Source organism: Bradysia coprophila, unplaced genomic scaffold (genome assembly GCF_014529535.1).
Source record: "Bradysia coprophila strain Holo2 unplaced genomic scaffold, BU_Bcop_v1 contig_476, whole genome shotgun sequence".
NCBI classification, from domain to species: Eukaryota; Metazoa; Arthropoda; class Insecta; order Diptera; family Sciaridae; genus Bradysia; species Bradysia coprophila.
Window position 1 is genome coordinate 4,208,890 of NW_023503727.1, and position 12,007 is coordinate 4,220,896.

Consider the following 12,007-nt stretch of genomic DNA (forward strand, 5'->3'; position numbering starts at 1 on the left):
GAAAATTGATTTCGGTTCGTCTCTTCTTCTCCGTTTTTCGTACGATTTTTTTTTATTTATTTATGACAAATGATTGGTTATGTATTTGGTGGATGTATAGTAAGAAAATGATATATTGAACGTGTAATCTGGTTGGCTAATAAAATATGCAAAATGAGAGCGAAAATTTCAATCTTTACAAGCTATTTAAGACTGACATAGCGAATTCATTGGCAGTGCCGCCTTTAGCTTTTGGGCGCCATCGGGCAATTGGAAAAGTAGGCGCCAATTTAGTCAAGCTAATTTTTTTTTAAGGACCTCGGGCGCCATTTACTTCTGGTCCACTTCGGGCGCCATTTACTTCTGGTCCACTTCGGGCGCCATTTACTTCTGGTCCACTTCGGGCGCCATTTACTTCTGCTCCACTTCGGGCACCATTTACTTCCGCTCCACTTCGGGCACCACGGGCATTTGCCCATTTGGCCCATATGGAAAAGGCGGCACTGTATCAGTTCATTGGAATTAACGAAACCAACGGTACATTGCTGATTATTCTGCAATTCGCAAAAGGGAAGTCGATATTAAACAGTGATAATAGACGGGTAATTGCTTTCGAAAGAGTGCTGAATCAATTTAAAGTGAAAATTAATCAAGCGAGTCGGTCTATTCGTTCATAAAGGTTCGATTGGAATGAACGTTTCAAATGAAATTAGACCTAAGTTTAGAAAGTAAACTTGTTAGTTAACAGCACTGGTTACTTGAGCTTGGTTTCAAACCACATTTTACCGTTTTCAATGATATTGAATCCATATGATTGCAAATGCAATTAATTTGCGTCCAGGTGAATTATGATGCTTTCAGTCATTACATTTAATAAAATCCGTTGGCCAATGTTTCCTTCCATCAAGCTGAAGGAATCATCGCCTTTGAATTAATGCTACATTCAAGTGACAATCTCATACACTCAGGCCGTACGTACATACTTTTCGGTTAGAGAGAAATTATATTTGAAGTGTAAACCGCATTACAGTGTTCATTGCTCGAGTTGACCGCAGTCATTTGAAATGAGATTCTATATTACAAAATCCTTTACACAGAGACGGCAAACGATGCGGGATTATTGCTCAATTTTACAATTTTAACATTATATTTAACAGGTGTTGAATTAATCTTGATATTTTGCAGAAATTTACCCCCTCAGACAAGTTTGTAACGTAATATCAAAAGCTTGACAAAAACAAAAGCCGTGAACGCTGTACATTCCCAACGACCAAAAATGGCACACATTAAAGTAACTTTTCCCGTATGTCATTAAAACCGTAGAAACTTCTAATGACATTTACAAATTCAAATCTGGTGAGACTGATGTCGTTCATTTTATTTTTGTTGTACGAAAACATAGTCTGCATATGTTATCGGTTGTGTGGATGCTCTATATGGGCGAGCGTAGAAGGAAAGGCGAATGGTTGGGGATGGATTTTAGAGGATGAAAATGATAAAATTCAAAATGTTTTGATGGATATGTTTATGTTCCCCGGTTAGGTTGTGTAAAATGTAACAGTCAAGTTTCAAATGAAATTGAATTTCTAAAGGGATTTAATTTCCTCGTATAATTCTCCTGTTTTCGAACTGTACATTTTGGATGATTATATTTTGTTATTATGTATCCGCAGCATACAGACAGGTGCAATGTGATTGGGACTATAGCAGCTCATAGCGAATTTAGCATTCTGTACAATAACTCTCAGTTCTATTACACATTACGGCTGGTGGTTCCAAATTTTTATATTGACGAGTGGGGAGGTTTTAGGACAGGTTTTGGGTTTAGGTTTAGGTTTTGGAACCACGTACGTACATACTATACTTTACCGGATTCTTGTCGGTAAATTCCGAGCAGAAGCCCGTCATAGGTATTTACGTCACAAGGACGGAAAAGTTCAAAAGTCAAGGTTCTGCTTGAAGTTTTTTGATTCGAGGCGAAGCCGAGGTCAATAGCCACATGAAAACGTGACGTTTAATTTTTCGTCCGAGCTACGTACGCAGATGTACAATGTCAGAGTCTCGGAATTTCAGTTCAAACCCTCAAACACGATAAATTCCCAGAAATTCAAAATTCGAATGACAATTCACCCAATTTTTGTCAAAACAAAAACAGAAATACAACAAAAGCTTCCATGACATCAGTAACTGATGAGCAATTAGAACTGACTTTCAAGCTGAGGAGCGATCCTTCATCCAGTGCATTAAATGATAGACTCTTGAAATTCGTTTTCAGTCAGCTAGTCAGTCACACCGATTGTTAAAAATATTGTATGTCAAAGTGGACGTACTAGTGTCATTCCCAATGCTTTCCAACGTCGACGTTCTTTTGTTCTAAAATGTTTGAATTCAAGGCCTGATTTCAAGTTACTTAGAGCCAGAATCAGGCATGAGCGCCGCCGAAAATAAGCCGCCGATCAAGCCGCCGCCGGCCATTTTTGAGCAAGCCGAGCCGGTGCCAAAAACACGGCTCGAGCCGGCTTGAAACGGCTGGAAAATGAAATAAAGATTTCGAAAGGTGAATGGGTGAAATAATTTTGAAAACCGAGATTCCTGTTGATCCTAAGCAGCTCAAGTACTTTTTGAACTTTTTTTTTCAAAATTAAGAAAATTTTGAAAATTTTCTTGAATTTTCATGTTCCAGAATGGTATATTACATCCTCGCTTCTAAGTTTGTTGTTTTGGCAAGTATGACCTTTGCGGAACGAGCCAAAGGCGCACAATCAGTTAATTCACAAATTTGAGAAAACTTTATCGATCTTTGCGAATTTTCTCGATTTTTTTTCTTTTCAATTTTAACTTGATTTTCGTGAGCTTTCGATTTCTTCTCGAAAACCATTTTCTTAATGAGTTAAATGAGTGTACCGGAGCATGATTTTCCATTTAGTTCAAGTTTTGAGGCAATAACACTTGACGTGTTAGTGAACCTTAGACTTAGAGACTTGCTTGTAACAAGACCAGTTCCACTTGCACTTTGAACAACCTAATCTACCTACATTTTCGCTTTCCGTACAATTTCATTTTCATGCTTACTAGTTCATTTTCCATGAATTTATCTAAACGTTTTTATTTTGAAAAAAAGTTAAAAGGAACCTCCAGCCGAGCCGTTTTAAGCCGGCTCAAGCCGATTTTTTCGCCGCCGCCGAGAAATTTTTTTCGGCTAGCCGCCGCCGAGGTTTCTCCGTCGGCGCTCATGCCTGGCCAGAATTCTCACAGTGGGCTGTGTCTGCATTTTGCAAAACATTTTATTTTGAAACATAAGCCTTCCTTGTTGTAGTTATAATTCAAACATTAAGGTAATTTCACGTATTTTTTCATGCATAACTATGCCAAGTGTAAGTCTACAACGTCCTTACACAAAGTTGTATACTCTCTACCACCTGCAATATATAGGGAAACCTCACGACTCTTATCTTTGAAACAAAAAATAAAAATAATTATTATGCGGAAATGACACATAAAAACGGAAACATTCATACCAAGCACAGCGCAACATTAACTGATTCTTCAACTCCAATTCCAGTAAAACAAATTGTGGTCACTCTACGAATCAAATAACCATACATTTTCGTGTATTTATTTATTTTGGGTTCTTCTGTCTCGTAATTTATTTATAAAAAAAAAAACCGACGAAGAAAAAGAAAAACACACAAAGGAAATGTCTGCGCGGTTGGATGAGCTTCACTTCGTTTTTATTATCGAAAAAGAACCATAGTTCTAATAGCGTTCTCATTGTTTATATGTGAGTTTGCGACCGAAAACCTCTTTAGAGTTTTTTTTTTCTTCGTCTTTCTTTTCTTTTTACTTTTTTATATTAATTTGTCGCTTGTTTCGTATATACGTATACTACGATGATAACAATAAATATAAATATATTACAGAGTATATATACACACACCAGAATGAACATTGCCGAATAAAAAAAAAAAAGTTTAACAAAAACACACGCAACAAGCAAATAAAAAATCGTGTTCATTTGAAATTCATCGAATCACTGAACCAGTAAATAAAATACAGGAAAAAAAATAATATAAAGATGGAAATGAAGAAGAGTGCTTTTTATTATTATTGGGAGTAGCCAAAAATTTTGTTTTGTTATGTGCTCGGTATAACAAGTGGAAAATAGGTGAATCATTTATATATGAGCCTTTTTTATGGCAATATTGTTTCATGTTATCATCATTGCGTACAGAGAGTTATATATCTGTGTTCGCTTGGTTTTTTTTTCTTCTTCTCCGGATTCTTACTGGAAAATGAGGCAAATTGTGACTTGAATATAATACTCTGGGCGAATGATTGTCCTAAGTAAATAAAACGAAATCTTTTTTTTTCCTTTCCTATCTCTCTCGTTTTTTTCTGTATTATTTCTGTAAAAACAGAAGGAAAACAAATCGTTTGAAATTAGGTTCATTTAACGTTTAGATTAAACAAAAAAAAAACGAAAAATCATTTTTACCTTTACCTTTGAACATTTATAATAGCTCAAAATGCATTGATCTGAAATTATGTTTAATTCTCTGTTACAGTTGCGACATTATCCACACTAAGCATAGCTGAGGAACTATTAGATACAAGAGAAGGCGAAGACTTAACATTAAAATGTCGATTTAACGAACAACACAAGGCAAACGAGTTCTCGTATTATTGGGCACGTTCGGCTGGAGCAAATTTCGAAAATGTTGCCATTGGTAACATTCAACTGAACACGAATTACCGGTAAGTGTTTTTATCATCCATTCAAATGGAATTTAAATCATTTCTAAGCAGAATATCAATGGGCAAATATAGAGTAATTACTTTAAACTTGAATGCAATGCAAATGAACTTGTCTTTCAATTCGTCTCTTGATTCTATATATATCCGACATTCAAACGATTTCCCACACCAACTTAATGAAATATTAATGATTCCCCTAACATTTTGATGTTTTAATAATAGTTACATACATGCTCGGTATGTTATAATTAATGAAAACACAAAAAAAACGAATTCCAACAATTTCTATTGCAATGCATTCAAAAGAAGAAAAAACTCCATTATAGGATGGGGTAATTATGTGTAGGAGAACACCTTCGAAATGCCATCTACTTCATCGTCATTAATTCAAATTTATTCTCAATAAATCTGGTTTTTTCCTCGCTCTCCCTCTCTGTCTATCTTGAGCATATGTCACGGGGTTTTTTTTCGGATAAATTTTACTGAGACTTCTCGCATACCATTTGTATAAATTGTATAATTGGTTGTGGAACTCTGGGATCGTTCATTAATTTTGATAACATAAGATGGGGGATAGCGTGACAGATTGGTTTTTGTGAAAATATTTTACATTGAGTCTTCAACATTGACTATGGCAGTAGTAGGTCATGTTATTGGTAAATTTGTTTACCGAAATTTACTGAAATTTACCAAAATTTACTGAAATTTACCAAAATTTGGCAAAATCTATCAAAATTTACCTAAATTTTGGCAAAATTTACTGAAACTTACCAAAATTTACCGAACATTTACTGAAACAATAATTCGGTAAATTTTGATATATTTCGGTAAATTTCAGTTCCGATCGGTAAATTCTGAAAATTTTTGAAAAATTTAGGTAAATTTCAGCAAATCTCGGTAAATTTCGGTAAATTTCAGTAAATTATACTAAATTTCGGTAAATTTTGGTAAATTTCAGTTCCGTTCGGTAAATTCTGAAAATTTTTCAAAAATTTAGGTAAATTTCAGCAAATCTCGGTAAATTTCAGTAAATTATACTAAATTTCGGTAAATTTTGGTAAATTTCAGTTCCGTTCGGTAAATTCTGAAAATTTTTGAAAAATTTACGTAAATTTCAGCAAATCTCGGTAAATTTCGGTAAATTTCAGTAAATTTTACTTAATTTCGGTAAATTTTGGTAAATTTCAGTTCCGTTCGGTAAATTCTGAAAATTTTTGAAAAATGTAGGTAAATTTCAGCAAATCTCAGTAAATTTCGGTAAATTTCAGTAAATTTTACTTAATTTCGGTAAATTTTGTAATTTGTGGTAAATTTCAGTAAATTCGGTAAAAGATCCTGTCCAGATGTTATAATGGATATGAAAAATGATAATTTTTGCGCCATGGAATTTTATTAATCGTATGGGACGTTACATTGTATTACAAAATCAGTTTTTCGTTAAAAAAAAACACTTAGTCAAAGGTCAAAACGATTACTCATTCACTTCAAATCTCAATGTCTAAATTTCTGATCCATTCGATTCCTTCTGCGGTGGCTTGATGCATTGATTCCAACCCATGCTCGAAACGACGGAGCGGACAGTAGTTGAGGATGTGATTCAGTGATTGGTTGACGTTATTGTCACAGTCACACAACGGAGATTCGCAGAAATTCCACCGATACATTTGTTCGTTGCAGCAGCCGTGTCCTGAACGAAAGCGATTAAGTATTTTCCACTCTCGCCTCGGTAATTCAAAACCTTCGAGCCTCTTTTCTGGTGAATCGATCAAATGTTTGTTCGCCATGGAATTAATGAACGGTCTCTCTCTTCCTCGCATTACAAAAACCTAATTTAAATTCTAGAATTTATTTATGCGCTCGAACCACACTGTTAGTTTTTATATCAATTTGAAAAAAAGGAAACGCAGCATTTACGCTTACAACTGTGGTTTCTTCTACCCTTTTTTTTGGAAAGTATTCACCAAATTCATTTCAAGAATTACATATTCTAACAAGAAAATAATGAAAAATTCCGTTTTTTTTAAACCTAAGTTTTATGCTTCTTTCTCTGAAACACTGAAACTAACATATTTTGGCGTCTATCCATTTTCAATTATAGTTTTTAATTAGTTGTTCACAATGAAAACGAGGAAAAATAATTCCTACTCCCATTTCTATTCATTGAAGGAAGTTTTTTTTATTATTTTCCAAACACAAAACTCTCTTTCGAAATACGAAATGAATACTTTTCTGGAAGCGAATATAACATTCGGTTCGTATGAAAATAAGTGTATCCATCAGGATTTTCAATTAAAATAATACCGTATTCGTGTAAAGATAGCCATCTAATTCGAAATGAACATAAAAGCCATAAATTGGATAGTTTTGACCTGGGATTGGAAGCTAGAAAAAGCTTTTTTTTTCTCTACCTAACCCAACACACATAACATCAAACATATCCTTCCTCAATAAAACAAAAGGATTTTATTTAGGAAATGTGTATTTTTCATGTGAAAGACAAGGCTTCAAAATGTGTGTGTGTGTGTTCACTCGCTAACTCCCAGTTCGTGTATAAACTTACACAACTTGTGTGTTAACTATTTCAGATCGGATGGTGTGATAGCTTCGTGATAAACATGACATAGAGGATGTAAATTTTTATGCACACAAAAGATAAATCCGTTGACAGTTGCTGTCAGCTGTGTGTGTTTCGGGCATAAATTTCTCGTTGAGGATTTTTTTTTCTGATTTTTCACTCTGAATGTAAATGGAGTGTAGCTCCGGAAACTTCTTTGTTTGCTGTTGATTTCCATTTGCTGAACCAAATTTTTTTTTTATATATTTCATGATAAAGGTCAAGAAATCGTGCACAGTGTGTGTGATTTTTTTGAGTTCCATTTCTGCACACGCCAGATCCAGATAAAAACAAAACGGCTATTAAGACTGTCATTAATTCTTTCCATTCAAATTCAATCTTTGATTGCTAACTATCGCTGTATGCATAGCATTTCTAATAGAATTGCATGCAGAGCTTTTATATCACAAATTGTAAAACGTTCCCAACGGTATACATAATGATATCAAGAATATCGGAAAATCGTCTTTGATGCAATTCATTATTTATGGTTCAGTTTGACATTTACCCGAAATCCACTTTTGCAGAAACTTTGAACCATTTTATTTGTCATTTAAATGCATTGCATTTAATTTAACTACATTGTATGGATGTACGAAACAGGAAATAACCAAAAATGAATGCTTTCAAGTTTCACATACACAATGTGTACCAATGTAAACGTGGAAATTCTCTTTGTTTAAACAGGATTCGATGCGTACATATATATACACAAACAATCTATGCATTGTGTATGTAGGATGAGGAGGAAGCGATTATTGCAGTTCTCGTTCATATGGCATTAGTATACACTCAAGTGATTACTTTTCAAAACAAACACATTATACTTTTCCGATACAAATATGCGATTGCCTTTCATGTAGGTGATGTGTGTTGTTAGCAATTTAATCGATTAAATGTGCTTCCTCTCCCATCACCACACGCTTACATCTCTACGCATAAAAACCCATCATAACGTTACATGATGGTGGATATTGTTTAGATTATACTGGAGCACCGCCGCCGAAAAAAAAATGGTTCAGATGAAGTCGCCACCGATACAACCCTCAACTCTTGTCCCACCAGTTGAACGTTGGCGCACCAGACTGAATAAATGCATTATCTAATATAATGGGATCTCAGCACACAATCATCCAATATCTTCCATACCATGACCAAAGAACACTGTCGTTGTGAAACGAAACGGAACAATATGCGACATCGTAATCGAACTGAGCAAATGCTTTTCGGAACTGAAGATTTTGAAAATTCAGTCGACGGAACGTTAGAATGAACCAGCCAAGCTCGACACCATTCTTTCCATGATATCAACGACTTTTGTTTGTTGTCGGATCCATCGATTTGTCTGAGCGTAGTTCCAAGCATACTCCGTTCCGTGGCTCTTTATGCCACTCTTGATTTATTTTCGGAAGCTTTTGTCAACATTAACGTTTCCGCGCCATATGTGAGCACGGGAAGAACACACGTATCGAACACTTTACGTTTCAGACAATTGTTCATTTTGCTTTTGAAAATTAGCCTGAGTTTTCCGAACGCTGCCCATGCCAGACCAATTCTACTCAACTCGTCGACTCGTTCAATGACAGTATCACCAACTTTAATGTCTCTGTCATCGTCAATGCTTGTCATGAGTTTCGTTTTCAACAAATTAATCTTGACGCCGACTTTGCTTGACTCCTCATTCAACTGTTATAACATGATCTGCTCCTGATCTAGAACAGCTGCCATCAAGCTGATGTTATCTGCGAAACGGATGTGCATTTTACTCCAGTCTAGTTTCTTAAAAATGCTCTCCAGAATTGATGTGAATAACTTAGGTGGTATGGTGTCCCCCTGTCGTACACCTCTGCCAATTCTGCCAATTTCCTGAATTTCTTGAAATTTCTCGAATTTTCTCGAATTTCTTAAAATTTCTCGAATTCGAGAAATTCGAGAAACTTCAAGAAACTCGAGAAATTAGTTTCTTAAAATTTCTTGAATTTCTCGAAGTTTCTCGAATTCAAGAAACTTTGAGAAATTCAAGAAACATTTCTCGAAATTTCTTGAATTTCTCGAAGTTTCTTGAATTTCTCAAAGTTTCTTGAATTTCTCGATTTTCTCTAAAAGTTTCTAAAAAGTAAGCCCTGGTTGGAGTACCTTGAGTCTACTCTGCTCTCGTCTAATGAGTCCAATGTCGACCATGTTTCCACTGAATCAAACGCAAACGCTTTTTCAAAGCTTATGAATATCAAGACCGCAATCTTGTATTCATTGCATTTCTCAATCACAAGTTCTCATCACATTAAAGTGGTCGTTTGTGCTGAACCCAGATCTAGATGTAGCTTGTTCAACAGATCGGTAGAAGTCGTATGTACAATGAACACACTTATAGTAACACAAAATTTTCGAAGAATCTGATTATTGCTTGATGCTCTTGCACAGAATCTATTTTATTGGTAAATTGATTTACCGAAAAATTTACCGAAAAATTTATCGGTAAATTTGGTAAGTTTTGGTAGCTTCGGTAAATAAATTTACCAATTAGGCCCGTTCGCATGGTTATATGCCTTAAGAGTTATGCTGGAGTCGCCAATTGACCATCAGTTCGCCGGCGCAGTGCTCTAGCATTATGCTTTAAATTTCTCCAAATTGTCTGGAAAATACGTTCGATTCGACTAACATGTTCAATAGCAGTTAACGAAAAACTCTTTTTTTCGCTTATACGCTTTGAGTGTTTTGCGACCTCCTTTTTTAATTTGACCAAATGAAATATGGGTTATACGGGAAGCACTGACACAATAACGTAACGTGTGAACACACAAAATCTATTTATTTTTTTCCGAACCGATTTTCAGATATCACACCCTTAGGAAATTAACTATAAAAACATTACTTATACACACAGGCTTCCACGGGCTATAATTTTATTGCGTCACCTAATGTATAATAAATTAAATTGATAACGGAACACAAAATATCATACGGAGAGAGGATACACACAGTATAATATATGAATTAGATGAAAAACAAAGCTTCAGTTAATATAGCTTGGGTTTTTGGCTGTGGATCCAAATGATACAAATGTAGAAAATTAAAATGGAAACGTTCGAAATCATTAATATTGTATTGGAACACACCACATTAGGTATTATCATGTGCTATACAATATGCCATTATTTTATCGTTTACGTTTCACAAAATACACTCACGTATATCCTATTGTGCTTTGAAAGGTACATGTTGTATATGGTGGTGAAATTAATTGATTTTTTTTTTGTTCCGAAGTGAATAGCTTTGATGTTGTTGAAATTGTTGAATTATGAATGCAGCTTCAAACAGAACAGTTGACACAAAAATGACAATAATTTAATTGTGTTTTTATATGGGAAACCTTTTAGCCCGTTGAATAGAAACTGTAAACATTGAGCCAATAGAGCAATTCCGATATTGTCTGTTTTTTAATGTGTACAATTTACAAAATGACATACCCTAGATCGATAATCAATAATAAAGTCATGGCATAAAAGCCGTTCCAGACCAATCATATATCAATTCCAAGTTTGTTAGACGGCATTTTAGTACGCTTTAAGTAATTGAATATTAAATTACATTCGTGATAGACGTAAAACGATGCCAGTATAGTTTTTCCACGAAAAATTATGAAGCCGAAACAAAGCCAATGTGCTTTCTGTGTCTTGATGAAATATTCTTTTTGTTTTGCTACAATTTATTCGAAACTATTTGACCATTTGATTAGAGAGAAGACTTTGAAAGGTAAATTACCTACGAAGGTAGATTAATAGACCAGGAGCCTACATATGTAATATCATAAGGTTACGGTTTGAGGAATACACCTTGTCATTACAATAAGACTAGAGACATTTATTATGTCATGTTATTGCAAGGTAATTTCATTTCGGTTATGATTCGCTAGACTTGTTCGTGTGCTAAATGGTATAGTGTTCGACAGAGCCTAAAATTTGGGAATTAATTATCTAAATTCCCAAAATTCCCAAAAATTCCCTAAAATTCTCAAAAATTCCCAAAAATTCCCTAAATTCCCAAAAATTCCCAAAAATTCCCTAAATTTCCAAAAATTCCCAAAAAAAACAACAAATATTTCAGAACATATTGAATATAATATATTCAGTAATTGAGCTTAAGCGGCATATCGCCAAAACTGGAGGTGATGGTGATAGGGGAACAAGTGGTCTCCGATTTTAAGGAGTGATAGATTCGTCTTCAATTCTAGAGAATCGTATCTTTCATTTTTTTCGAACATTTTTTTAAATTTTCGGTTAAAGTGTTCAAAGGTGAAAGCATGTCAGAGGGTACCGAAAACCCTTTTTCGGCTATAACTCAAAAATAATTATTTTAAGAGCAATCTACACTCCGACCTTCTATGAAAAACATTTTCGATGATAACTTCTTATTAGAATATTTTTTGAAAAAATTGGTTTCATCGTTTGGTGCCACAACATATAAAGTTTCGATAGCCACCAGAATAAACCGCGAGCCTTTTTTAATAAAAGTTTAGTTTTGTAATAAAAACTTTTTATATTTTTTTATAGAATTTAATTAAAAAAATCACTGCCATGATGAACTCACGTACGGAAACTCTAAAGAATCGAAATGGGATATTAGGTATCTGTCAGCTGATAGGAATATTTTGTTTGTTAG

At 34.5% G+C, this 12,007-nt stretch overlaps 1 protein-coding gene across 2 annotated transcripts in view; it reads left to right on the plus strand.

The window, feature by feature from the left end:
* The window catches only part of LOC119082764 (hemicentin-1), a 163,467-nt gene that overhangs the window by 53,740 nt on the left and 97,720 nt on the right, over window positions 1-12,007 (plus strand). For both annotated transcript variants that reach the window (XM_037192352.1, XM_037192351.1), the window contains exon 2: window positions 4,545-4,734. In XM_037192352.1, coding sequence (XP_037048247.1) covers window positions 4,545-4,734 — 190 coding nt within the window. The remainder of the gene's footprint in view (window positions 1-4,544; window positions 4,735-12,007) is intronic.